The 27,498-nt window shown below is 44.7% G+C and overlaps 1 protein-coding gene across 1 annotated transcript; it reads left to right on the forward strand.

Annotated features, from left to right (window-relative positions):
- Window positions 1-8,311: 8,311 nt before the first annotated feature.
- LOC115661039 (solute carrier family 2, facilitated glucose transporter member 11-like) lies at window positions 8,312-26,461 on the forward strand. The gene is made up of 12 exons (XM_030583164.1): window positions 8,312-8,419; window positions 11,135-11,233; window positions 12,495-12,655; window positions 13,751-13,875; window positions 15,408-15,537; window positions 17,126-17,274; window positions 18,497-18,684; window positions 19,578-19,688; window positions 21,297-21,398; window positions 24,248-24,323; window positions 25,357-25,484; window positions 26,223-26,461. The coding sequence occupies exons 1-12, from the start codon at window positions 8,375-8,377 to the stop codon at window positions 26,421-26,423; spliced, it is 1,515 nt and encodes a 504-aa protein (XP_030439024.1). The 5' UTR covers window positions 8,312-8,374; the 3' UTR covers window positions 26,424-26,461.
- The last annotated feature ends 1,037 nt before the right edge of the window (window positions 26,462-27,498 follow it).

Raw genomic sequence — 27,498 nt, forward strand, 5'->3', positions numbered from 1 at the left:
AATGATCATGAGATTCTTCAGGTTATATCCAAAACTGCTACTTTATGCTACCGGATGCTGTATCCCACACTTGAAGTAGCAGTACTTCAGTGTTTAATTATATGATCCCTATACAGTTTGCAAAGTAGGTAAAAGAGCTTTGGGATCCTTCAGGATGAAAGATGCAAAATACCATCATTATATATAAATATCATATATTATATGATGTAGCAGTTCAGCTATTACTGTTGGTTGTAACTTCAAATGCTTAGGACTCTCACTTGCAGGACAGAAGCAACTCCGCCACTGTTGTTGCTACTACTGCCTTACTGTCTTCTGGTACCCAGATGGGAAAATACAGCTATTTCTGGAATAATACACAATTGCTATTTCAGCCAGACTCACTGGCTCATGCCTCCAGTTCCTGTGTCCTAATTTAATGGTGTGTAACCAATGCCTCCAGAAAGCAGAGTGTAAAACTCACAACCTAGTGAAAAATAAGCCAAAGAAAAGGATGAAAGGTCACGTGAAGGAAGCCGGGCACTGAAGTGCAGAGTTCCTCAAGGTGTAATAATAAAACCTTTTCTGCTGTTAGAATTTAGCTTGAGCATCTCTTATTTTTTCACTGCTACACAGTCTTTTAAATTTTTAACCATAACTCAGCTGTGTTTTAAAACTCAAAATAGAAAAAGATGGTGCACTCAGGATGTGTGGCAAAGTGGGACCCTTCCCCAAATCCATTAAATTTCAGATGTAAGCCCCCGCTCCTAGCGGCATATTATCGCCAAGGCCAAGGCCTAAGGTGGCAAATTTGCAGGGGTGCAGGGCCGTCCTTAGCCATAGGCAGAATAGGCAGCCGCCTAGGGCACCACTTGGTCTGAGGGCACCGCTCTGCTGGGAGCCCAGATAGATGGGAAGCAGCGGAGCATGTAAGAGCAGGGCTGCTGGGTCCTAGAGAGAGCCGAATGCAGCACACTCTGAGAGAGAGGATTGGCTGCTGGGGTCTCTGGGCAGGGGTGGGGGAAGGAAATCACCTGTGAGTTTGACTCTTTCCCCCTGGTGTGAGGTGAGGCAGGCTCGGTGGCTCTGGCAGTATCCTTTGTTGTCCCCCATAACATCCATTCTTCTCCCCCCTACCCCATGGAGCACCCCACATATCTCCATCCTCCCACGGAGCACCCCATCTCCCCCCTCCACTCCCTGGCTGCCTACTGAGGAATGAAAGTGGAAGTAACTCACTTCCTTTGCAGGCAGCCAGGATTTGAATGGTCGCACAGCGCTCAGCTGGGGATAGCCAAATAGCATGTGCAAAAAATCAGGACAGGGAGTTGGGGGAGGGTGAGCAGATGTCCCACTTTTATAGGGACAGTCCCAATTTTGGGGTCTTTTTCTTATATAGACTCCTGGAGCCTATATAAGACAAAGCCCCAAATATCAGGATTGGCCCTATAAAATCAGAACATCTGGATCTGGGAAGCGCTTTTCTCCCCCGGGCGGAGCTGCACAGGGGAGGATGAGCTGCAGTGGCTCCGTGGGTGCCCAGTCCCTGAGATCAGATGGTGTGCTAACTTTACCATGGTCCTTTGGGCTGGCGAAGGCGCCTATTGGCGTGTGATCGGACTTGAGGGTTTGCTGCTGCTGTTGCCACTCTGCACCCCAAGAGGTGGATTTTGGGGTCCTGCAGTTTTCCACCTATCTCCTCCTCTACTGCAGCTGTTGGACCAGCAGGCTAGGGGTGAGCCAAGCATGAAAGCAGTGCTGTGTTGCCATTTAGATTGTCATTTAACAAATTTGTTTGCCAAAAATGCTTTCTAACAATCCTGAATTCAATTTCAATTAAAAAAAAATCAATATCTTAGCCAAAAACAGAAAATTAAGTTGTTGACAATTATTTGTGACAAGTTTGGTATGGGGAAGGGAGTGGGCCAGTTTTCATCAGAGAAACAAAATATGTTGACTGACTTTCCTATAGCCCTGTTACTGCTAAATAGAGCCCTCCAACAACTGTAATATGCTTATCTCCTTATTAGTATATAGAGCAGGGGTTCCCAAACTTTAACATCCCGTGAACCCCTTTCACTAAATTGTGAAATGTCATGAACCCCCTCCTAAAAATGAATATTTTCAGGGATTTAAGTTTAAATGTCCTCAGTGTGATGGATGCCCCAACTGCCCGCCCCGCTCTTCCTGGGGCTCAGGCTGGGGTTCGGGCTGCCGGCTCCCCTGCTGACAGGGGCAGGGCTCAGGCTGCCAGCCTCAACTGCCCAGCCCCACTCTTCCTGTTACTCGGACTGCCAGCCCCGGTCAGAGCACAGGGGTTCAGGCTGCCAGCACCCTGGCTGACCGCTGGAACGCAGGCTACCAGCCCAAACTGCACGGCCCCGCTCTCCCTGGGGCTTGGGGTGTCTGCCTTGCAACTGGGTCCCACCTGCTGTCTCCAATGCCCGGGGTCCTCTGGCCGCCATTAGTGAAATTTTTCTGGCGAACCCCTTGTAACATTCTGCAAACCCCAGGGGTTCGCGAACCCTAGTTTGGGAACCACTGGTATAGAGCAGGGTTCGCCAACCTACAGCACACGTGCCAAATGTGACATGTTGATGCTCTGGGGTTCCAGCTGCTGGCCCATTGCCAGCTGGGGTCCTGGCCACCGGCCCCACTCAGCACCCGCTGCTGGCCTGGGGACCCCCAAGGAACCCCCGGCTGGCAGCGGGCTAAGCAGGCCGGCGACTGAGACCCCAGCTAAGCCACTCAACCCACTGTCCGCCTGGGGTTCCATTCACTCAGCTGGCAGCAGGCTGAGTGGGACTAAATTCAACGAAATAGGAAAACAAGAGCAACTAATGACAAAGTACAAGAACCTAGAGAGCCTCCTGAAGCACGGTGATAGTTTTGATTTAAATGGACTTGAACTGTACGAAGAATTGAGTACACTGTCATCAGTGTTGCCACATGCAAAATCATTGATGGACATTGTACAGTTTATTCATACCAGCAAACTTGTTGAGATATATATATATATATATATATCCTAATGTGTACATTGCTACTCATTTCTACTGACAATTTCTGTAACAGTAGCATCAGGAGAACGGAGTGTCTCAAAACTAAAGCTCATTAAAAACTATCTCCGCTCTACAATGAATCAGGAACACTTGACTGGTCTTGCTATTCTTGCAGTCGAACAAGACATCACTTTGTCTTTGTCATACGATGGCATTACTGATTTTGCAGCCAAAAAAGCCAGAAAGATTGCTTTTAATTAAAAACAGATCCTTGTTTCAATACCTCTTCATATACATTTCCAATAAAATGTTGACAAATTAAAAAAATTATATTATTTGCATCATTCTGTCAAATCAGAATTTTTTCTATAGTGCTACTTCTTTAGTGCTAGTCCATCAGCATGACAGTGTGCTTCATTAAGTTAAATTGGTTTTAATAACATGCATGTGGCAAGTTTTCCAATACTGTAAGCTTATATTTGTGTTGCTCAGAGCAAGTCAGGCACAGGGGCACCTGTTTAATAATCCCGCCTAGGGCACCATAAATCCTAAGGATGGCCCTGCAGGGGTGGCAAATTTGCTCACGCCCCCTCCCCAACTCGACCCCTTCCCCAAATCCCCAGGCCGCCTCCTCCCCCAAGCGGGCCGCGCTTCCCTCCTTCAACCTCCCTCCCAGGCTTGCTGCATGAAAGCGCTGGGAGGGAGGAAGAAGTAAATAGCGGCGCAATCAGAGGTGGCGGAGCAGAGGTGAGCTGAGGCCGGCAGGCGCAAGGAGTAACTCTTGGGGGGCGGCAGGGAACCGCTATCTGCCCCAGCTCACCATCACTCCACCGCTGCGATCCCCCGAGCGCGCCACAACTCCCCTTCTCCCCCCTGCCTCCCAGGCTTACCCTGGGGGAGCGGAGGTGAGCTGGGGTGGGGGCAGTAATTTTTTGAGGGCCTAGCGTCAGCAAATTTGTTAATCCGCTACTGCCCCCTCCCCTTTTACTATTAAAGACTGTTAAGTCAAGAGTTAAGTAGATATATTTGGTTTCAGCTGATTCCTTGGTTGACATTTTTGCATAAAGCAAAAATCACCAAGCTCTTTGACACTGCACAAAAGAGAGCCAGGAGTGAGAGATGTAATGACAAATTTCTGGAGGAAGTTTGCACAAAATTACCCTGTTGTATGTAACCACCAAAATTAACTAAATATAGATATTTTTACATGATATACTTGCCCTTCCCCATGAGAGCCTGCCACTCCCCTCCCCCGTGCTAAGATTATTTGCAACATCAGATTTCAAATGTTGATGTAATTTAGAAAGTACTTTAAAATGCAGTGCTACTCTAAAAAGTGTGTGCGTGTGAGAACAGCGCCTTCTTATTAATCAAATGTGCTTTTTGTGTATTTAAAGTCATGTATGCCATGTTAGTGACAACACAAAGATTTTACTAGTTTTTAATCCCATTTAGTCTGTCACGGTGATACAGCTATAAGAGACTGAGCAGGATTCTATTTCTTCCTGTGGATGAAATGATGGTCCCCTACACCTATCAATTATACCTGTCCTGGGCAAACCCAAAGACAACAATTAGGTGTGCAGATGTCACTGAGGCATAATTTCATTACACTGGGGTTGCATAGGTATCACCAAGGGCCTAAACTGACCTGCAGAACTTTCATTACTGGTATGAATTTGAGGGAAGGAAACAACCCAGCTTGACTTTCAGATCCCAGATTGAGTTTGCACAGCTGTCAAAACATTGTTTTACCTCTAATCTGAGCACATTTAATACTGACATCAATTAAAGCAGTAATTATGGAACCCCACTGTATTATTTTCACTTTTCAAAGTAGAAACACGCTTTATTTAAAAGAGGCAACAGTACGATGCCAGAGATGTTGCCCCAAGGTCAAATTCTGTGTGTGGCAGGCTGTCGATGGAAAAGTTAAGATTTGGAAGAGGAGCTAGACTCTCCCCAGTTTCACCATTTGTTAAATTGCATAGTAAGTGATTATCATTATTATTTGTAAAGCACTGACAGCATTCTCAGTACTGTATGAGACCATTCCTGACCACAGGTGCTTCCAGTAATCCCAAACAGAAGATGCATCATCTCTTGCTAAATACAGTAGCAGTCAGTGTCATGCTTAAACTTGTAGAATTAACAAACCTCTAAAAAGTTCTAAAACCTGTAATAAAACCCCAGAACTGCTCTTTGGCAGAAAAGGATGCAGTGCAAACCTCAGTGTAATGTTGCTTGACCCAGAAAGGTCCTCTAAACCCCCAGATTGTATAAGGAAGTCAAGTCTAAAGAAATCTGGCAGATATGTGTAAGGATGAAACTATCTAAGTGAATATCAGGCTTTTCCCCAGCTTACATATCATGTGTTTTCAATAAAACCAACCAACCAAGCCCTCATCTATGATCCCGCAATCCCTTTTTGAGAAGTACATTCAGTTGGCAAGACACCTGCCAAGTCAAGTGTTTGTAACGCAATCTAATGGATGACTAAATACACACATTCCTGCATTGGAGATTTAAATAATCCTCTAGAACTCTTCCCAAAGTACAAGAGACTTTTTCATCAGAAAAGGACAGACAGGAAACATACCAGCGAAGAATGAACAAACTGCAGAGACTGGTACAATTTTGTATTTTACTATTATTATTTGCTGATTAGTATAGCAACTTCTGCAAGTATCAAGGTATTTTAAAGAAATAATGAATTAATTGATGAGATCACAACAGACTACCCAAAACAAATTAAAGCCAGGACCCGCCAAGGGTTAGCTCTGACTGCCATGTCCCTGCACTGGCCATAGACAAGAACAGTGCCGAGACAGCATATTCAGTACTTTGGGGAAGAAACACTTCATATCATGCTGCAGCCAACACTCTGGCTAAACTGGGAGCTGTTTTGATGGGTTCTGAAGGGAGATCCCCCAAAATTTCCTCAGACGAGGAAAAAGACCGTGATGCAGGACCTGTGGAGGAGGGAGAAGAGGGAAATTCTACACTGAGATTAGGATTCTCCCTCACTTTCCTAATGTGTGATAATAATAAAATGCTGATTTTGAAAGGAGGGCTTTGAGGCATGGAGATGCTCAGTCTCCAAGATTATCTGAATTTGTGATTTGAGAACCCCCTCTTTATCAGGCATGGGAGCAGGTTATTTTCACCTACTCATATACCACAAACGAAGGGTAAAGGGAAAACTGATGGAGAAAGTAAGAAAGGTTCACAGATAGATTCTGATCTCTTGTTATGTTGGATGTATACTAGTGTAAGTACTCTGAAGTCAATGGAGTTACTATGGATTTATACTGATGTAACAGAGATTAATATCTAGCCCATTATCCCTTTCTGAGAGTGTATGACTTCGCTCTGCAGCAACAACAATGTAATCATGAATTAAGGCAATACTCATTATTGACAGCGGGCAGAAGTTTCCCACGTAGAGATTTCAGTACCTCAGGCTTTTCAAAATTGGAATTTTATTTGAAGGAACAAGAATTTTCCAATAATATATATGGGGGAATTGAGTAATTAAATCTCCCATGTATGGATAGCAGATTAAAGTTGGTACATTAGTTTGAATGCAAAAGTGCTCCATTATGTTCTGGTCTTCTGCTTCCAAACCAGGGACCAGGGCCACCCGGGGGAGCAAGTGGGGCCACTTGCCCCAGGCCCCGGGGTCCCGCAGGGGCCCCCACAAAAATATAGTATTCTATAGCATTGCAACTTTTTTTATGGAAGGGGGCCCCGGAAATTGCTTTGCCCCAGGCCCCATGAATCCTCTGGGTGGCCCTGGCATGGACAAACAATCAAAGTAAGGCTGTCTCTTCCTTAGCGTTATTCAGATCTCCCACCATTGCACCAGCACCAGTATGCTTCACTGGTGGGAGCAATGGTGAAGCACTTGTGCAGACAGAAAACAGGCATTTTTATAACTGCCGTGTAACCACGAGGTTAGCATGCCAGATTCCTAAAATGCAGCCAAGGCTCCAGCCTTGCAGAAGTGGGTGACCAGATCTCACTTCTCAAAGAAACAAAGGGCACTTGAAAACTGCCATGTGTTTTAACAGTTCAGCACTATAAAATGTGTTAACAGCTCTTGAAAGATTAACCAAAGTTGGCTGTTTCTTCCTGAAGTTCATTCTGGCAACTACCAACCTATTTAAAATTTACACCTTTCAAATACTCACAACTGTCTAACCCTGGAAAAATTATGCCTCTGATTTTTTTCCTACAGGCAACCAAAGATTTGATGGAGTAAAGGTGTTATGTATCACTATAGCTCATGTTGCACGGTACAGATCTAATATTTTTCTTGCAAAGTAAAGGTGTTGTGTATCAAGACACCTTCCCTATTATGCAAAATAACTGCTTGCTCACAGCCTGAAGACTTGAATTGTAAAAGCTGCACAAACCCCTACCTATACATCTTCACTCATCCTACTGCCCTCCCTCAGTGGCAGAGACATAACTGATTTCCCCCACCCCTCTGCAAAGGGGCAGATATATTTTTAAAAACATGTACAAGGTTTATCAAGTAGGTGTTTTCTTCCTTCATTTTAAAAGGGCTACTCTGTCAGTGCAGGTGCTTACTATGATCACTGCCTAATGGAGGGAGACAGAGCTTAGGACATCCCTGAAAAACCAGGGCAAAATGTGTGCGTGAGAGGGAGGGTGAAGGAGAGAACTTTGAAGGGCCCATACTCATCTCCTCCCATTCTCAGATCTTTTTCTCCTGCCTCCTGCGACCGGCGTGTGGGAGAGTTTCCCAGGAAAATTACACAGCGTGGGAGCAGCACTGCGTTCAGCTGTCCCGTAGCTGACGATCTGCGTGCCACAAGCAGTGCCCTGTTCCGACGGGTCTCTGTGTGCAGCGCCCGCGGTGCTATGAGAAGCCCTAGCGCTGAGCCCCACGCGTGTTTGCGCTGCTCTGATGGAGGCACACGGCACGCAGGGTTTGCGGGCTAGGCAGTCCCGGCTGCTGTTTATGGCTGTTACCGGCCCGGGCAGCGCCAGGAGCCCTTGGCACGGGGCAGGACCTGTGTGGAGGCGCCGGCCTGGGCTCCCAAAAGCTGCGGGAAGGGCAGGGGGCAGGAGCGCGGCCGAGGCGCGCAGGCTCGGGAGTGACTGGGCCAGGCACCGGGCCGGGACGCGGCTGGCACTGGAGGGCGCACACGGCCCCGGCAAAGGCCTTGACCCCGCAGGTTTCTCTGCCCAGGCGGGCTCTGCCGCAGCGCTGCCAGCCAGGCCCACGCCCCGGGGCGGGCTGCAGCGCTGCGGGGGAGGAGCTGCGGCGAGTGCCCGGCTACTGTCCCTGCCGGGCCCGCCCCGCAGGAGCCGGCTCCAGCCTGTCCGGGGCGCGGCGTGCCGAGCCCGAGCCCGAGCCCGGAATGGAGGAAGAGGAAGAGGGGCTGAACGGCGGAGCGCAGGCCCAGGTGATAGGGGGCGGTTCTGAGCCAGCTCTCAGGTCCCGCAGCGCCTGCCCGGCTCCCGCACCCCGCAGCGCAGCGCCTGCCCGGCTCCCGCACCCCCCCAGCGCAGCGCAGCTCCCTGCCCGGCTCCCGCACCCCCCCAGCGCAGCGCAGCTTCCTGCCCGGCTCCCGCACCCCGCAGCGCAGCTCCCTACCCGGCTCCCGCACCCCCCCAGCGCAGCGCAGCTCCCTGCCCGGCTCCCGCACCCCCCCAGCGCAGCGCAGCTTCCTGCCCGGCTCCCGCACCCCGCAGCGCAGCTCCCTACCCGGCTCCCGCACCCCCCCAGCGCAGCGCAGCTCCCTGCCCGGCTCCCGCACCCCCCCAGCGCAGCGCAGCTTCCTGCCCGGCTCCCGCATCCCCTTAGCGCAGCTCCCTGCCCGGCTCCCGCACGTCGCAGCGCAGCTCCCTGCCCGGCTCCCGCACTCCCCCAGCGCAGCGCAGCTTCCTGCCCGGCTCCCGCATCCCCTCAGCGCAGCTCCCTGCCCGGCTCCCGCACGTCGCAGCGCAGCGCCTGCCCGGCTCCCGCATCCCCTCAGCGTAGCGCAGCTCCCTGCCCGGCTCCCGCACCCCTCCCCCCCCAGCGCAGCCGGCTCCCGCATCCTGCAGCGCAGCTTCCTGCCCGGCTCCCGCATCCCCCCAGCGCAGCGTAGCGCAGCTTCCTGCCCGGCTCCCGCATCCCGCAGCGCAGCTTCCTGCCCGGCTCCCGCATCCCCCCAGCGCAGCGCAGCGCAGCTCCCTGCCCGGCTCCCGCACCCCGCAGCGCAGCGCAGCTTCCTGCCCGGCTTCCGCATCCCCCAGCGCAGCGCTGCGCCCTGCCCGGCTCCCGCATTCCCCAGCCCACTGCAGCGCCGCGACCTGCCCGGTTCCTGCGTCCGCCAGCGCAGCGCCAGGCCCCGCTCACCTCACTCAACTTCTCCCAGCCCAGGTGCAGCGCAGGCAGCAGCTGCTCCCCTCTCCCTCGCGGGGCCGTGGGGCTTGTACAGCCAGGGGCCCCAGCTCTCCCCCGCCCCACAATTCTCTGCCCTGCAGAGCCAGCGCTGGGCACCTTCCGAGCTCTTTGCAGCACCCTGCAGAGGCTGTGGGGCGCTTTCCCGGAGGGCAGCGTCACACAGGGTGTTGCTGGATCACAGCACATCTCCTGTTCTGTCAATTGCACGCTGACTGCATTGTGTTGTGTAGAGCTCCATTGGCGGGCTTGTCCCTTACAATTACAAATTAGGGCCATTTCAGAGAAAGAGGGAAAAAAGATAAATCCCTTTGCTGATGGACCTACAGAAAATGAGTTCTCAGCCTCTGGCGTCATCTCACCTAGAGCAGCACTTACTACCTCCACTAAAAGCTTGATCATATTCTTCAAGCCTACATAGCATCTCATGCAGACCACCCTGGTACCAACTTCCTGAGCATAGGAGGCAGTCCCATTCCCCAGTGAATACCACTGAAGACATGAGACAGGTTTTAAAAGACAATTTAGCAGTAAGTGAGAAATACTGATTAAAAATCACAGTGAAACAGACAAGTACAAATCTCCTACAAGAAGGGGTGCTGGAACAACTTTTATAGTGGGGATTCTGAGAGCATTGTAACCTTGCATAGAATGGAAACCAAGCCAGGGGGTTCAGCAGCACCCCTGCTTCCAACACCTAAGCATATACCTCACCCCAGTAACTATGAAAAACACAGGCAGACCCTCGCCAGATACAGAATTGCTGATCACAAACTGTGAGGAGAAAGCATAGCAGAAGAGCCGTGCAACCAATTGTGACAGGAGAGACTGAAACTGAAATAATTCATCTGCTGCAATGTACAAAATGTGAAGGCGCGCAAGAAAGATACACCCTCAAATGACTAGAAAAGAGAAAGGCCTTTCCATTAAAAATCAAGAGAAAAAATGTGCATGATTCTAGGTGAAAGGAAAGAGATGGCAGAAAAAATAGCATCCCACCAAATCAGAAATTCACCATATCTGTAAATGGCCATGGAATAAAACTCCAATAACCTATGGGACTCTTATCTGAGGGAGACATTTAACCTCAGATGGACAGGGCTGCCCAGAGGATTCAGGGGGCCTGGGGCAAAGCAATTTTGGGAGCTCCTTCCATAAAAACAAGTTGCAATACTATAGAATACTATATTCACGTGGGGGCCCCTGCGGGGCCTGGGTCAAATTGCCCCACTTGCCCTCCCCCCCCGGTAGCCCTGCAGATGGATATTGTTACTGTGTTTTAAATGTTGGCAATCCTTGTATAATACGTTCATGATGTCAGTAAAGACGTTTGTATGGAGTTGAACTGGTGGCAGCTCTAGCTGCTGAGCATGCTTGTGCGGTGATAGTTTCAGAATGTCAAACTGCCTTTTAGAAACGCACACATTAAATATAAACTTTGGACATTCTCAGCACTGCTGCAAAGAACCAGCCCTGAACTCACTAACTGCAATTATTTCTTAAAATAATTTTTTAGGCATCTTAAAATTTAAAATCTCTTTGTGTGATTATTTTGTCTTTTGGAACCTTTCCTTTTTAGAGCCAGCATGATGTCTTCTGTCTTCACCTATTATCATTCAAACCATCCTAGACAAATGATTGGGCCAAGGTCCCGTTGAACCATTTTACATTTCAGCAGTGGAAAACGATCAACGTTTTTTGTCCTTTTAATATATTTATATATTTATATCAGCTTCAAGGCAAGGTCCTATTTCTTACCATATGCGCTGCTGGGATTGGAGGGACTTTCCAATATGGCTACAACATCTCCATCATCAATGCTCCAACTACAGTAAGTTCTCTACTAGCCTTTGCAGCCATCTCCTGAGACGGTGAATCTTGGGAGGTCTAAACTCTGCAGTCCTTACAGAGATCCTCAGTGTCCACCAGTCTGGGAAAAAACGGGCATATCTTGCCAAAACCCTTCAGTCAGCTGCTACTGACGGTGGAAAGGAAAGGAAGGATTTGTGTCCTTTACATATTTAATAAATTTCACTCAGGGGTCGGCAGCCTTTCAGAAGGGGTGTGCCAAGTCTTCATTCATTCACTCTAATTTAAGGTTTCACGTGCCAGTAATACATTTTAATGTTTTTAGAAGGTCTCTTTCTAGAAGTCTATAATATATAACTAAACTATTGTTGTATATAAAGTAAACAAGGTTTTAAAAATGTTTAAGAAGCTTCATTTAAAATTAAATTAAAATGCAGAGCCTCCCGGACCGGTGGCCAGGACCCAAGGAGTGTGAGTGCCACTGAAAATCAGCTCGCATGCCCATAGGTTGCCTATCCCTGATTTAACTGTTGCATCCTGCTAGCGGTGATACAGCTGAGCTCCAGAAGGGGTTATAACCACAGGATTGCCAGGCCGAACCTTTTTTAATCAGGCATAACATTAGCAAATATAATTCTGAAACTTTCCAGTCTTAGATGAATATTTTTTAAGAGTTAGATAAATTTGTCTTACCTTATAAAATAATAATTTTTAAAACATTTGCAAAACCAGACTACATAATACATGACAACCATTTATCTGATTCCCTGCTGGCTAGCTCTCTTGGGGCTCTGTGGTAGCTGAAATGTACCGCATATTACATGCTGAATGTTCTAATGGATCTGGAACTTGCTGGTGTGACTCTGGGGACATGAAATGATTGGGAGAGAAAGGTTAGTTTAAAATTAGTTATGTACTGAGCACCTCTTATAATTTTGCTATTGGGAGCATTCAGTGTATAGGGGTTAATCCTGCACCCTTCAAAATCAAGCTTTCCTGCTGAATTCAGGATTGAGCCCATGAAATATATTTAGATAATTTTTTTAAATATGCAAGATAATTTCACTTTGTAAAGGCAATCTGTCTAGTATGGCTTCTTAACAACTAAAATTTTATAGGGGGATGTCAAAAGTACACCTTGGAATTGAATGCTTTCTTCAAGCTGAACTTTGGAGTCATGATCGTCACATAAATCATACCAAATACGAAGAAAACCTTTGCTATTTCTCAGGGATCTTTATTTTTAATCCTACCGTAAAGTGACTCTTGTCCTTCACTTGCAGTACATTCAAACATTTATAAATGAAACATGGCTACAACGCACAGGTGCATCTCTGGAGAGTGGTGTGATATTGCTGGTGTGGTCTTTCATTGTTTCTGTCTATTCTCTGGGGGGACTCACTGGAGCACTCATTGCAGGACCCATGGCAATCAAGCTGGGAAGGTAAGAGGCCTTTGGATTTGCACCTTGAACTTTGTTGATTGTTTTTCGTTAATCTAAAAATGCCTACCACACTTGGATGTTACACTGATAAGAGCCCAATTCCAGATTACTCAACTCAGCTGAAAATCATGAAGTTCATTCATAACCTAAGAAAACAAGCCCATACAATCTGACATTAGCCCTTGAAGGAAGCTACTTTGAATGGTAGCATTTCACTTCTCATCATCCAACACAGCACTGTACTTTGCACCACTGGAAAACTGGGACAGTTGCATGCCAGAGCGCAGGTCTGCAATCACTTTAGTTCTCACAGGCTATTCCTGCTTCTCCGACTGAAATATCTTTAAAATGTGATTATCCATTGAGTCTTCCAAGTTCCTGTTCTTCCCTGTGCTTGGGAGCCTATAAAAAACATCTATATTTCCCTATCCTCAGATTTCACACGTGGTATAACCTCCCCTTCTGGAAGAACAATCAATGTTTTTATCATGAAACCACAGAAAGTTACACTGTACTTGCCTCTCTGTCCAGCTCTAGTATGGCGTTCCCATGGTGTGCTTTTAGTAAAAATTGCAGCTCCCCCTTATGTAATGAAGGAACCAGTTTTACCATTTCAGGAGGTAATTATGGGCTAAGCAGTGGTGCTATGATCCAGAACTCACCCTGTTTCTTGGGGATGTTCATAATGATTTTATGATCCTTCTGTTTCATTAAAAAGGGATTTTGTTAAGTGTGAGAGCAGGAGCAACACTGGTTCCCTGAATCTGGTCCTGCAATCATCAGTTATCTTAGTTCACAATGGATGGGATTCCCCTCCAGGTGAACAATCCCTAACTCTGCCATGCACTGTGCAATGCAGATGACAGTTTATTTGACAATGTCAAACCCAGTTTTCATAACTGGACACTTGCCATGTAGGCACCAGACAGGGGAATTTGGGCCCTAAGTGCCCATCTGAATGTATTGCTATAGAAATGGGCACCCTGACTTAAACTTTTAAATTTGGAAAATTGGACTACTGGGTCTCACCATTGGCTCTGATACCCAGACTTGGTGAAATCTGAGCCTTCAGTTCTGTTTTTATTCTCTCTGAAGGAAGACATCCTTGCTGCTGAATAATGTGTTTGTGATCATAGCTGCAGTCTTGTCAGGATTCAGCCGGATGGCCAAATCCTTCGAAATGATCATGCTCGGCAGATTTTTCATTGGAATCAATGCTGGTAAGGAACAGTGATAGTATGGTAACAGGACTATAGAAACACCAGTACAAATAGAAATGTCTGTGGCATTAAAACAGTTTCTGACATGCTCTGCAGTCCCTGGTGCTGCATTTGGCATTTAACTGATGACCCCTGGCACCAAAAGAACATGCCAGTCTCCTTTCCCTGCCATTAAGAGGTGACATAAACCTGGATTGTCAACCAATATACGGCTTCTTCCATGTAACATTTCACAATATGCTTCTGTAACATATTATGCAAAAGTCTTTATCAAAGTCTGTGCCTAATATCCAGAAACATACACACACAGAAGATAATTTTCCTAAAGGCTATTTGTAGTGACAAGAATTGCACATATGGAATTTCTGTATTATTCAGCTTCCCACCTGAGACTGTTGACGTGGTTAATGACAGCTGCTTCCTGCGCACAGAAGAGTTAGTGCACTAGCAGCTCACATTTGAAGATGTGGGACCCCACATCCAGTATTGTCACAAATTAAATATGTTTGATCTCATACTCACCCTTAATAAAAAGAATGGTTTTGTGGTTAAGACACTGAACTGGGATTTAGGAGACCTGGATTCAATTCCTAGCTCTGCCTTAATGTGAGACTGGGATAAGCTATTTAATTCCTTTCCCTCAGTTCCCCATCTGTAAAGTGGGAATAACAGTACTTTCTTTTCCCCACCTTTTGTCTGTCTTGTCTATTTAGATTGTAGCTCTTTAGGGCAGAGACTGTCTCTTACTACACCTAGCACAATGAGACCTCGATCTTCCCTGGAGCCTCTAGGCTCTACTCTAATACAAAATAATAAGACCAAGATAGTGCCAAGAATGAAACAGCAGGGGGTGCTGCAGGTTATGTTCTAGTGTATAGGCCAAACTGTGCTGGAAATCTTCCACAGAGCCCTCAAGGGTTAACACATACGCTTACTTAAAGGGGCAGTGTGCATCTCTCTCTCTCTCCCACACAAGGTGTGTGTCTGTCTCTGTCTGCCATGCTGTCTCCCCTCCCTCGTGTTCGTGCTGCCTTGTGTGCATTGTCTTTTTAAGTGAATCAGGAAGTCGAGACAGCAGCTGCTGCCCCAAGCTATCCTGTCCCTTCCCTGCTCTATATGGAGGAGGGATAACGGAGTGCAGAAGCGGGGGGGGGGGGGGAGGGAGACACCCTGCCATAAGTCCCCTTCCTGCAAGCAGTGGACAAAGCGGGCAGCTGCCAAAGGACATTAGAAGGGAGCATTGCACAACTTTAAATGAGCATGTTCCCTAATTGATCAGCAACATAACAGCGTTAACCAGGACAACTTTAAATGAGGAGTTACTGTATTTACCAAAATTGACACAGTGAATTAGAGGGACTGGAAATATATTAGTGTAAAAGGCATTGAGAGATCCATGTAAGCAGCATACTCTGTAACAAGCAGAGAGAATACAGCTAACTACCTCATGGAGGGGCTGTATTAATTTTTCTTTTTTATCTTTTACATCTTGAGAGTATAAGCTGAGATCAGTGTTTGTCTGTCTTGTCCAGGTGTAAGCATGAACATTCAGCCTATGTACCTGGGGGAAAGTGCTCCCAAGAAGGTCAGAGGAGCAGTGACCTTGACTTCTGCATCATTTACTGCCCTGGGGTTGGTGCTGGGACAAGTTGTTGGACTTAGGTAATGTATAGACTCCACTATGTTTCTGATTCACAAACTCTTGTCTTTCTTTCCTCTCCCATCGTCTCCTGCTCAAATGCCTACGTATACCTGGGACAGCATGATGGTTTTGAGCCTAGGGACCAAATACGGCAGTGGTATAAGTGATGATCAAGGCTGTCCATCAATCACATAACAGATGTTTTGGTGATTTTTCAGGACCCACCCACTGCTTGCAACACTTTGTGACACTGAAATAAACATGCAGAATTAAGGACCCACCCACCCTCGAATGTGTCACCTAATTTATGGATAGCCCTGTGTAAATTTTCTGGGTGGAAGTGAGAGCCCTGTTTTCACTCACTCGGCATTCAGTGAATGTACAAAATGAGCGTAACTTGCATGAATTTGGGGCCACGTCTACACTACAGCATAAAATCGAAATTATTAAAACTGGTTTTATAAAACTGGTTTTATAAAATCGATTTTACGCGTCCACACTAGGGCACATTAATTCGGTGGTGTGCGTCCATGGTCCTAGGCTACCATCGATTTCCAGAGTGGTGCACTCTGGGTAGCTCAGTAAAAGAATGAGACCAATAACTTCGATTTCCGTCCACACTAACCCTAAATCGATATAGTAATATCGATTTTAGGGTTACTCCTCTCATTGGGGAGGAGTACAGAAATCGATTTTAAGAGCCCTTAAAATCAATTTAAAGTGCCTTGTAGTGTGGACGGGTACAGCGTTAAATCGATTTAATGCTGTTTAAATCGATTTAACGCTGTATTGTGGACCAGGCCTGGGACTCTGTGGACCAAATTCTGCTGTGACGTTGATGTCAGTGGGAAATGTGCCTGTGTATGTCAGGGCTGAATTTGGCTTTGCGTGTTAGGGGAGAAGATGTAAGTGAGTATGTGGGGCAAGATTTTTGTTTTAGTTGCTTTTCCTGCTACAACCCCTCCACTGCCACCCTTGGTACTTTTTTTCATACCCATTGAATATCAAAGTGGTGCAATAACTATACCTAGCTCCAGTGAGGAGATTTTTTTAATCATGTCCCATCTGTCCAGGTTGGCAGGATTGCCTTGTCCCTTAAAAGCAGCTGTCCAACATATAAAACCTGCAAGATGGGCTATAGTTTTGGTGCATGGGTTGGTTGGAAGTTGTGGTGTGACCCAGTGCCCCCCAGCACCACAGTGTGAGCTTTTGGTGTCCCTGGTTGTGACCCAAAAGCCCGTTCAGATGGAGTTCTCTAACCCTTCATTACGCCTCTGACCTCCTGCTCTCTTGTCACATCTCAGCACCAAACTAACCTCCAGGAAGGTTTCATTCTCTCTAAGGTGAAGGCAAATGGCATTGTTGTTTCATATATCCCCTATTAAGGAGTCACTTGTGAGGCAGAAGACCGTATCACCATCACTTTCAAACTCAGCTGCTTCTCTTGCGTGATGCACGGATGCTTTACTAGCCCAAAGAGTGCGTCAAACCCAGCTCACCTACAGCGTGTTGTGCTGCCACCAGTTCACCCAGCCAGCTCAGAACACTGTATTTTGTCTTACGAAACATTTGATTGATTTATGTTAATTATGTTTTATTTTTCTTCAGAGAACTATTAGGGGGAGAGGAGAGCTGGCCTCTTCTTTTAGCTAGCAATGTGGTGCCTGGTCTGATCCAGCTGATTACTCTGCCTTGGTTACCAGAAAGCCCTAGGTACCTCTTGATTGACCGAGGTGACAAGGAATCCTGCATCCGTGGTGAGTGTAAAGTGATCGTGTCAATGTCCGATTCAGGGGGCAAGATTTACGAACAGTGCAAACAAACTGATGTTAGTTTTGTTGTAAATTCTTAATATGTGACATAGCTTAGTCCAGCATGTTTGGCCTGGAGCAAGCAGCTTGAATTGTATGTTTTTTCCACAGTCAATGTTCTGTCCTGTAGCGCTGCTGGACCCCTTTAATGAGTACCAAACACTTTAGCCCAATCAACGTCTATGCCACTTTCTGCCGAACATTTAGGGTGACATTTTTCAAGAACAGAGGCCCATGTTCTTTGTGCATAAAATGCATACGCAAAAGTGCAGCCTCAGCTGCATGTGCACTTGGATACTGCAAGGTTGGCAGCCATCTCACCATTTGTGTGGACAGTTGCAATAATTGTAGGTGCAAACAAGCATGCACTTGTACCTAGGCACAGACTGGGGCCTCCATCTTTTGAGAATGTTGCCCTCAGTTATGTTATATGGTAAGTTACCGTAAGTGTCACGCAAAGGGCAAGCAGGGTAAATATGTCATTATTTCTTTCTTCCAAACTAGAGTGCAGTTTACATGATAACTGTTTTTTGACCTGTTAAGGTACTTATTTGTTGCTGCAAATGACTTTTTCACTAATATAGTGAGTCCAAAGGCAATTATTATGTAACCTGCTCTCTGTTTAAGGAGACCTAGATAACTTTGTATATAGTCTGTAACTATAATGTAAAATGAAGGCTAGATGAAGATTTCAGTGGCCAAATTTGAATCCACTTCATATAAGGAAATTTGTTGACATTTGTAACATACCGATCTCCAGATGTAGACCAGGTTGGAATTAGTTTCCATTACACATATGCTGTGCACCAAAAAATCTTAACTCCCTTAGAGTCATTGGAGAGCTACCATAGAGTAATATTCTCCCTATAAGAGTCAGAAGCATGGTAGCTGAAATTGCACTGGTTGGACATATTCCCTGGTAAGAAAGTTGCATGGAGTTTGTCACCCCTTCTCCCCAAAGTCTCAGACTTTCTAATAGCTTCATCAAGCATAGCACATCTTGCCTTCTCCGCTTATCAAAGGTGGTTTCTTGGATCACAAAGTCCTACCACTACACTGCTTTCTGTGACTGTCACTTGCCACCCAATCCCTCACTCCCACAGGGAGATGAATTGATGAAGTTAAAGTGCTTCCATATAGTAGATAAACGACACCTTTTTCCTTACAGCATTGCAGAAGCTGAGAGGTAATGGTGAGCTGAGCAGTGAGCTGGAGGAAATGCTAGCAGAACAGGCTGCCATCAAAGGTCAGAGGGCAAAGAGTCCGTGGGAGCTGTTCCAGAATCCAGCTGTAAGATGGCAGCTAATAAGTATCATTGTGCTGAGCAGTGCCATGCAGCTCTGTGGAAATGACTCGGTAAGCATGATAGCCACCATTTCATCAGCAGGTATCAGATGTGAGACAACAATGCAAGCAAGACTGTCACTTTTTGGGCAGACAGAGGCTGAGAATCTCCCCCCGTTCTGTAGGGGAGGGCAAGTTAGCCTGCTTCCCTTGCAGAGTTCCTCCTGGTGATCTCCAGAGAGCAGTGTGAATCTACCAGAGCAGGAGGCATCGATGGAGAGAATTGGAAATAAAAGCAGGTAAAATGGTGGCCTAAAAAGAGAGGTGGGTACAAAGGCTAGGTCCTTGCTTAGATGTCCCCCTAAGTGGATGGGGAAAAACCTTTTGCCATCCACTCATGGGCAGGAAAGGGTGGATGAGGAGAGAGCAGTCTGAGATGCCCAAGAAACTAGAACACAAGAAAAGGGGAACATAAATGCATTAAGAGAAATATTTGCATACTGGTCTTCTGAGATATCAGGAAACATGGAGAGGCAGGGAGTGCCTGGCATTGCTTATGAGTGGCCCATGTCATACCTGCTACATTGGGCATAATAGAAAGGGTCATTTTTATTCTGGGGAGAGCTCTGTAGTTGATGGAGTTCTCTTTGCCTGCGCTATTGAAATAACATTTGAGTTACTTTACGGATCTGTTTTGCAATTGTTTGCAGAGAGCATTTCATTGCTACCATCTAGATGCAAATATCAGGTGTTTGGCAGCTAAATGCACATTACTGAATGGATTGCATATGGACATTGTGGAGAAGCAGTTTCAATGGCAGCACAAGTAGCCAGTTCTCTGGGTGACTGTGTTACTCTCCAGATTGGGAGGAGGAACATGGCGTCTGAGGGGATGGTACTGGCAGTGGTGTGCAATTCCAGGGCAACTTCTCTTACAATTCACTTTCCCTTTCTTTTCTTCCTAGATGTATTTTTATGCTTCCTATGTGTTCCAAGAGGCTGGAATTCCATATGATACAATCCAATATGTCATTATCGGCACCGGCTGCTGCGAATTGATCACAGCCGTTACTTGTGTAAGAATCTCTAATGGAATTTGATTATGTGAGCAAACGCCACTAATGTACAACAGGCAACTTTCTTATCAGCTACAATAACTTTCTTCCCAAAGAAGCACTTTACAAATTATTTATACAGCAATCACTAAATCTGCTAGTGTTCATTTTCAGGTATTATGACATCTGCATACTTAAAAAAATGCTGTATGTTTGCCAGAAAAGAGTTCTGTTTGAAAGTGTTTCAATGGACTCCAGCAAAGATTTTTGTTTGTGAATATGACAATACTGGAAGGTATCGCAGTTCTCTTGTATCCCCACTCTCTGAAGTCCAGCTTCTCCAATTAGACATAAACATTTAAAATGTGACTTACCTGCTGGAGCCAGAGTAATTGTTTGTCTTGACAGTTGCTGTGGGCAAGGCCTTGTAGGCTGGTAGAGAACAGCATTTTTAAAGTTAGTGGCTTGAGAAAACAGTAATGTAGGAACTATCTAGAAAAGAACCCATCTCTGGGTTCCCAGTGAATGCTAGCTACAATTGGAGCTCTCCAGTTCAGTTGGCTTGCCTCTGCTGCTGCAGAAGCTGACTCTTACCTTTCAAATCATGGCTTGCAGTCTTTGCATCTGCAGTCTGTCTTCACAATACAGCAGGGGTAGGCAACCTCTGGCACGCGTGCCGAAGGCGGCACGGAAGCTCATTTTCAATGGCAATCACACTGCCCAGGTCCTGGCCACTGGTCCGGGGGGCTCTGCATTTTAATTTAATTTAAAATGAAGCTTCTTAAAAATTAAAAAAACCTTATTTACTTTACTTATGACAGTAGTTTAGTTGTAGATTATAGACTTATAGAAAGCGACCTTCTAAAAACATTAAAATGTATTACTGGCACACAAAACCTTAAATTACAGTGAATAAATGAAGACTCAGCACACCACTTCTGAAAGGTTGCCGACCCCTGCAATACAGCATCCTAAGAATACAAGTTAGGTACTGTAAAACCTGTAATGTTCTGAAACACTGTCACCTTGTGGCAGTTTACAGTAAATGCAGCACTCCTAGAGAATGTGTTGTATCCAACCATACTGATACTGTACGTTTTGGTCAGTTTTCCTTCATGTCAAATAGACAACAAGAGAGAAAATAAATGTAAACAGAGCCAGAGAAACAGATCCCCTGTCTTTTTTGCTTGCTACTTTGCAGTCAAAAATTTCTCTTACTTTCCCACTAAGTTGTGGGAACTCACATTTCTCTTCTGGTGCTCTCAAAGTATGACTTTATTCCCTCTGTCTGTGATCTCTGGGGCAGCACAGAATTTGAGAGGTGGAGAAATTGTCTTCTGGAGAGCGTCAGCTTTTTGCTCCAAACATGTCAATTTGCAGCAAAAGGGTTTAGCCTGCAGTTGTGACAGATTCTTGACATCTCCTTATTGCCCAGCCTGACTGAATCCTATCAACACAGTCCTTATTATTGCATGAGCTTTTCTCTTTTTCCTAAAGAAAGGGTACTGCCCCGGAAGTAGGTTGCACGCAAGCTACCATTAAGACCTGAAATGGAAGCAAGGCAGGAATGTGGATGAGAGACAGGAAAACAGGAATAGCTATTAAGTGTCCTGTCTTGCTTTGTTTCAGAATGCAATAATAGAGCATGCCGGGCGGCGGTTGCTGATTCTGGGGGGATACAGCCTCATGGCAGTATGGGCCATCATCTTCATGGTTGCTTTATCCCAGCAGGTAAAAAAAAAATCTGTTGAATTATCTACGTGAAATGGATTCTGGTTATGCCTCTGACAAAGATGGAGATGTTAAGGAGGGGCAAGTAATTATAAGTGCCTCAACCAGTGGTTTCCCCAGGAATTGAAATTAGGGGGTGGTGTTCGAATTTACAGGGTGTGTGTGTCAGGGCTGATGAGATATATAAAAGAGATATGAATAAAGCAAATGTTTTGTTAGGATGGTGCGAATTTAACATAAGGATATGTAAATTTTTTTTAAATGTATTTAATTTAAATTGAGTTTTGAAAAGAAAGCCATCATAGGATAAGAGGGAAGTCCTCTAATGGATCAATAATGGTTAAAAGATGGGAAACAAAGGGTAGGAATAAATTATCAGTTTTCAGAATGGAGAGAGAGAAATAGTAGTATCCCTGAGGGGTTGGTACTGGGACCATTACTGTTCAACATACTCATAAATGATCTGGAAAAATGGGTAAACAGTGAGGTGGCAAAATTTGCAGATCATACAAAACTATTCAAGATAGTAAGTCCCAGGCAGACTGCGAAAAGTTACAAAGGGATCTCACAAAACTGGGTGACTGGGCAACAAAATGGCAGATGAAATTCAATGTTGATAAATGCAAAGTAATGCACATTGGAAAACAATCTCAATTATACATAGAAAATGAAGGAGTCTGAATTAGCTGTTAACACTCAAGAAAGAGATCTTGGAGTGATTGTGGATAGTTCTCTGTAAACATCTGCTCAATGTGCAGCGGCACTCTAAAAAGCAAACAGAATGTTGGGAATGATTAAGAAAGGGATAGATAATAAGACAGAAAATATAATTTTGCCTCTATACAAATCCATGATACGTGTACACCTTGAATACTGTGTGCAGATCTGGTCACCCATCCCAAAAAAGATATATTGGAAATGGAAAAGGTACAGAGATGGGCAACTAAAATGATTAGGGATATGAAAGAGGAGGAGAAATTAAAATGACAGGGAATTTTCAGCTTAGAAAAGAGACGACTAAGGGGAGGATATGATAGAGGTCTATAAAATCTTGACTGGTGTGAAGAAAGTGAATAAGGAAATGTTATTTAATCCTTCACGTAACACAAGAACTAGCAGTCACCCAATGAAATTAATAGGCAGTAGGTTTTAAAAAAACAAAAGGGAGTACTTCTTCACACAACTTAAAGTCAACCCGTGGAACTCTTTGCCAGGGGATGCTGTGAAGACCAAAACTGTAACATGATTAAAAAAAGAACTGGATAAATTCCTGGAGAATAGGTCCATCAGTGGCTATTAGCCAGGATGGGGAGGAATGCAACACCATGCTCTTGAGTGTCCCTAGCCTGTTTGCCACAAGCTGGGAATGGGCAACAGGGGATGGTCACTTGATAATTATCTGTTTTGTTCATTCCCTCTTAAGCACCTGGCCTTGACCACTGTCGTAAGACAGGATACTGGGCTATGTGGACCACTGATCTGACCCAGTATGACCATTCTTATGTAAAAATTAATTATAATAATAAAAATGTTTAGTACAGAAACTCCCCAACATAATGACCTCTCAAGATAACAACAATGTGAGATAACAACCTTGGCAAATAATGCCTTTTAAAAATCTTGGCTTACTAGGAAACATATTTTATATAAGTTTCCATTCCCAGTCACAAATATAGCATTCTGGAGCAAAGTCACTAAAATATAGTCCAACAAACAAATGTTTATTTAACATGCCCCTCACTTTTCCCTCCACCGCACCCCACTCACCGGTGTTGTCCTTGGTCAGTGGAGACTCAGAGTTCAGAGGTGCTTTCACATGAGTACACCTCCCAGGTGTGGGCAAGAAGGCACCTTGCTCATTCCTCTAGCTGTTCACTGTTCACTCTGGCCACTGCTGTTCGTTGTGCCACCGTTCACTCCACCACTCTGTTGCCAATGGCCCTGCGCAGTCACCTTCTGCCGCCACCTGCCACTGTGATCTCTGCGAGCTGGTCTCTTGAAATTCCACCCAGCTCTCAGTGATTTCAGCTGAGCTCTGAGTGGGGGAACCTCGCTGCTAATGCAGTCTGGGCTGTCTCATACACAAAAACACTGTCCCCACAGGAACACTGTCCCCACAACAGGACTACGCACTTAGACCTGTTTATCAGTGATTTCAGCTGCAGTGGTCACTTAACAGAACAAAAGACTATCTATGGAGCCTAATCAGCTCTGTCTTTTAACAGTGGAGAGGGACAGGTCCCCACCCTCTCTATTGATGACCTCAATCAGCACAGGCTAAGTACAGTTCTGCTGCCCTTTACTCATAAAATAACAACAACATTTCATTCCCTCCACCCCACCCCCGCATTCCAGTGATTTGTAACCCAACCCCAGCCAAAATCTATCACTTGGGCAATACAGCTCTGTTTGCTGGATCCCTAGGTAAATTAGGTGTGAATGTAAATACAATCTGGTCCTGAAGCCTTTCCCCTCAGCTCATCACTAGCTGTCAGGGAGAGCTCATTTAGACTTTGCTTACAAATCATCATTTGAAATTATTAGGTTGGCCAACATCATCGAAATGAATGCACTGACATTGTCATAAAAACAATAGCTGTATAAGGAAGCTAGTCTATGTTCATACTTTTCAAATCTATTATATTTTTTCAGATACATGTAATTTATCATACACTGTATATGCTTTTAAAGTGTGTATTAATGTTTCAATTTCAATTCAAATTTCCAAAGTCACTAAATTGGCATGTAACTAGTTCACAAAACTGGGGGCGGGGTTGGGGAAATTAAGGGGGTGGGTATAGGGAAATCACTGGCCTTTACCTATATTCCCTTGTTCTCTGTGGAAATAGAGTCAGATTAGCTGGATGCCTTACCTCAGCATGGCCTGTATTTTCGCCTATATCCTGAGCTTTGGAATTGGACCAGGTCAGTTGTCTGAGGTTTTTCCCTCAACCCTTGTGTGACTGCGGGGGCTGAAGATTGTAATTAGCCACATCACATTTGAATGAAACAAAGGGACAATAAATTTCAAACACTCGCTACCTGTAGTTGCATCAGCAGTGCTTGTAGGTAACGATGGTTATGTCTCAGGGTGTGTAGTGACAACCTATCATTCTCTGGAGCCATTTCTGTTTATATTCTCTTGGAGTTCTGCAGAGACAAAGTGTGAAAGGAAACTTGAAGCATAAAAACAACCTTGTCTAAGTAGTAACTTCTTGTCTAATTTGTGACAATAGGCAGCAGTTCCTGGATTTGTTAACCAGTTCATTAGGGCTGTAACCAAGGGCTCTTATTGCTTCACTGTTTCACAGTATGGCTTTAAAGGTTGTTGAGCTCTATTACTTTGTAATTTCTTTGAATATAAATTTAAACACGTATTTTCATGTGTTTTTTTAAACTGATGAGCTTGCAGCTTTTCTCAGAACCAGGCAGTGTGTACGGGTGTGGGTGTGTGCACGCACATGATGTTTGCTATGTTGGTACATAATGTGGACATGATTCTCTGCTCATGTCAATATAAAACAGGTGCAAGGAAGAAGGGAATCAAGTCTAACTGTCATGAAATCATTTGAGTTGGAAGCAACTTCCAATGAGTCATCTAGCCCATGTCCCTGCAATGTCTCGGGGTTGATTACATTATTTTTAAGCTGCCCATTACAGTCTAGCCTTCAAATATGAAGTGATTCTGATTATAAAACCTTTGTTGGCAAGTCATTCCATTGCCAGATGGCTTGTATAATTAGGCAGTTCTTAATATTTACCCTAAAACTTCCCTGATGCAGTTACATCCGTGACTATTTGTTCTGGCCATGTTGACTAGTGAGAATAATTGGCAATGTAATCAATTAATAATTGGTCTGTGTCCTTTTTATATACCTTTTACATATTTGTCAGCATATGTTTTCTAGTTTTAACATTTCAGACATATTATAAATTTGTTTGCAAATTCTTTTTCTAGCTGGTGTGACAGGAGTTTTGCCGACAGAGATTTTTGATCAAATGTCTCGTCCAGCTGCTTACATGATCTGTGGCTCTCTGATCTGGTCCAATCTATTTACAGTTGGAATGGCCTTTCCATTCATTGTGGTAGGTTTGGAAGCTGGTACAATCATCTACCATTTTTTAGTTCACAAACAAGTGCTCTTGCACTGCAGCTTATAGCAACCCTTACTGGAAGAGACTGGGTCTGCAAGTCTCAGGCAGCCAGCACTACAGTTCTGTCGATGGTGACTTTGGCTAGAAGTTGTGACTGGAGGAGCTGTGAGCTCTCTATTAGCCAAGATTCCTACTGCTTCCCTATAGTGATTTCTGCTGGAAAAAGCTGGGGTTGGAATAGTTTTGAGTCCCTGACAGCCAACATTCCCATTCTGTCCCCAACTTGGAAAGGTTGGGAGAGGAGAAGTTATTAGCTGCCTCTTAGCCAGCACCCCTACCCTATTCCCTAAAGTGACTCCTGTGGTCTCTTCACAATAAGTGCCCCTGTATTATGTCCAACAGTGAATCCTGAAAAGAGAGTCTGTTTTTACATCATGGTAAGAATGCAAAATGCCATATCTCCCAAACTTTCCCCTTCAGTAGCTACAATCTGTTGCCAGTCAGGTCCAATGTTTATAACACAAATGAAGCAAGATCATATTGCCAGAGATAAATATCTTGTTGTTAGTCCTTTTAGAGGAGAGCTACTTACTCATGTATGTAAGATCCTTAAGTCAGTGCAGAAATATTTCATGACTGAAGCAATTATATGTAGGAGAGAAATTGTAGAGGGGGCTTGCCTCATACTGTGGTACATTTCCAAAATTTTCTCTTTTTTCCCCCCTGCAGGAAGGTCTTGCTCACTTCTGCTACCTTCCGTTCTTCACGGTTTGTGTCTGCACCGCTCTATATGTCGGGTTTTTTCTTCCCGAGACAAAGGGGAAGACCTTACTGGAAATCTCCAATGAGTTCAACAAGCGCAACTTCAAAGCTCAGACATGTGAGAGGTTTTGGAAAGGCCCTGAGGAAATCAAATCCACTATGTTATAGTCTGGGAATAAGTAAAGGTGGCTGGTGGTTGGAAAATATCCTGAGATGTTTCTCTTTTTTTTGTTGGGGTAGAGACAGAAGAGGTGGGGGCTAGGGAGAAGATGTAGTCTTGGTTGTGTAGTGGAAAGTTTTCATACTAAAGCTGGAAGTTCAGCTGATGTTTGTTAAAAACTTCATTTGTTAAAAACAGTATGCACTGCATTTCTGCTTAGAACTGTAGCATTTATTTATTCCACAGTGCCCTTTGCCATCTCTTGGGAGCATCCACAGTGAGATGCTACTTTGACAAACCATTTTGAAAGCTTCTTTTAAAAAGAATGGATCACACTGGATATTATGATTCCATTTATTAATGGTTTATAAAGGGTTAATGAAATATTAATAGATGTTATACATGTTACAGAGATGAGTAGTATGCGATATAGATTGTTGTAAGCAGAAGGTGTTATAGATGGTTATAACTAGAGCCCTCATTAAATCACAATTTCACGGAGACCACAGAAATCGTAAAAATGCTCCAGGACCCCAAATCATGAATGGTAGTCAATTTCAGAGACAGAATGAATTTTACAACTAAACTGAGTCAATTTCAGGATGGAATAAATTTTACACATAGTAGTCAATTTAAAGGGCGGGATGAATTTTACAAGGATGGAATCAGTTTCAATTTCAAGGATGGAATCAGTTCCCAACCTTGAAATTGACTCAATTTAGTTGTAAACTTCATTCCATCTTTGAAATTCACTAACATTAACTGTAAAATTCATTCCACTCAAACTCCATGAAATTCAGTACTCTGCCATTTAAACTGTTGTGGATTTAAAAAAAAAAAAAAGCAGGGACTCTAATCAAAAGCCACCAATTGACCTTCTGGCCTCTGTAATAATCTATAAAGTTTGATAAACCTCATATTAAAAATCTGTCAATCATTCATTAACCTTTTACAAGCCCTTTATTCATGAAACAGAAAATTAAAATATGAGCAAATAATGTGTTCATTTCCCCCCGACCCTTCTGCTTCCCTTTCTCCATCAAAGTCATCACTTTTGATTTATTTTTAATTTTAGACAAATAC

This window comes from Gopherus evgoodei, chromosome 13 (assembly GCF_007399415.2).
Source record: "Gopherus evgoodei ecotype Sinaloan lineage chromosome 13, rGopEvg1_v1.p, whole genome shotgun sequence".
Lineage (NCBI taxonomy): Eukaryota > Metazoa > Chordata > Testudines > Testudinidae > Gopherus > Gopherus evgoodei.

Bases quoted from the DNA above. Each gene is read 5' to 3' on its own strand.
- LOC115661039 (XM_030583164.1), top strand. From the start codon at position 8,375: ATGGAGGAAGAGGAAGAGGGGCTGAACGGCGGAGCGCAGGCCCAG. The intron at 15,538-17,125 runs GTAATGTATAGA...ATTTTTCTTCAG, and splicing joins GGACAAGTTGTTGGACTTAG to AGAACTATTAGGGGGAGAGG. The intron at 24,324-25,356 runs GTCAGTTGTCTG...TTCTTTTTCTAG, and splicing joins GAGCTTTGGAATTGGACCAG to CTGGTGTGACAGGAGTTTTG.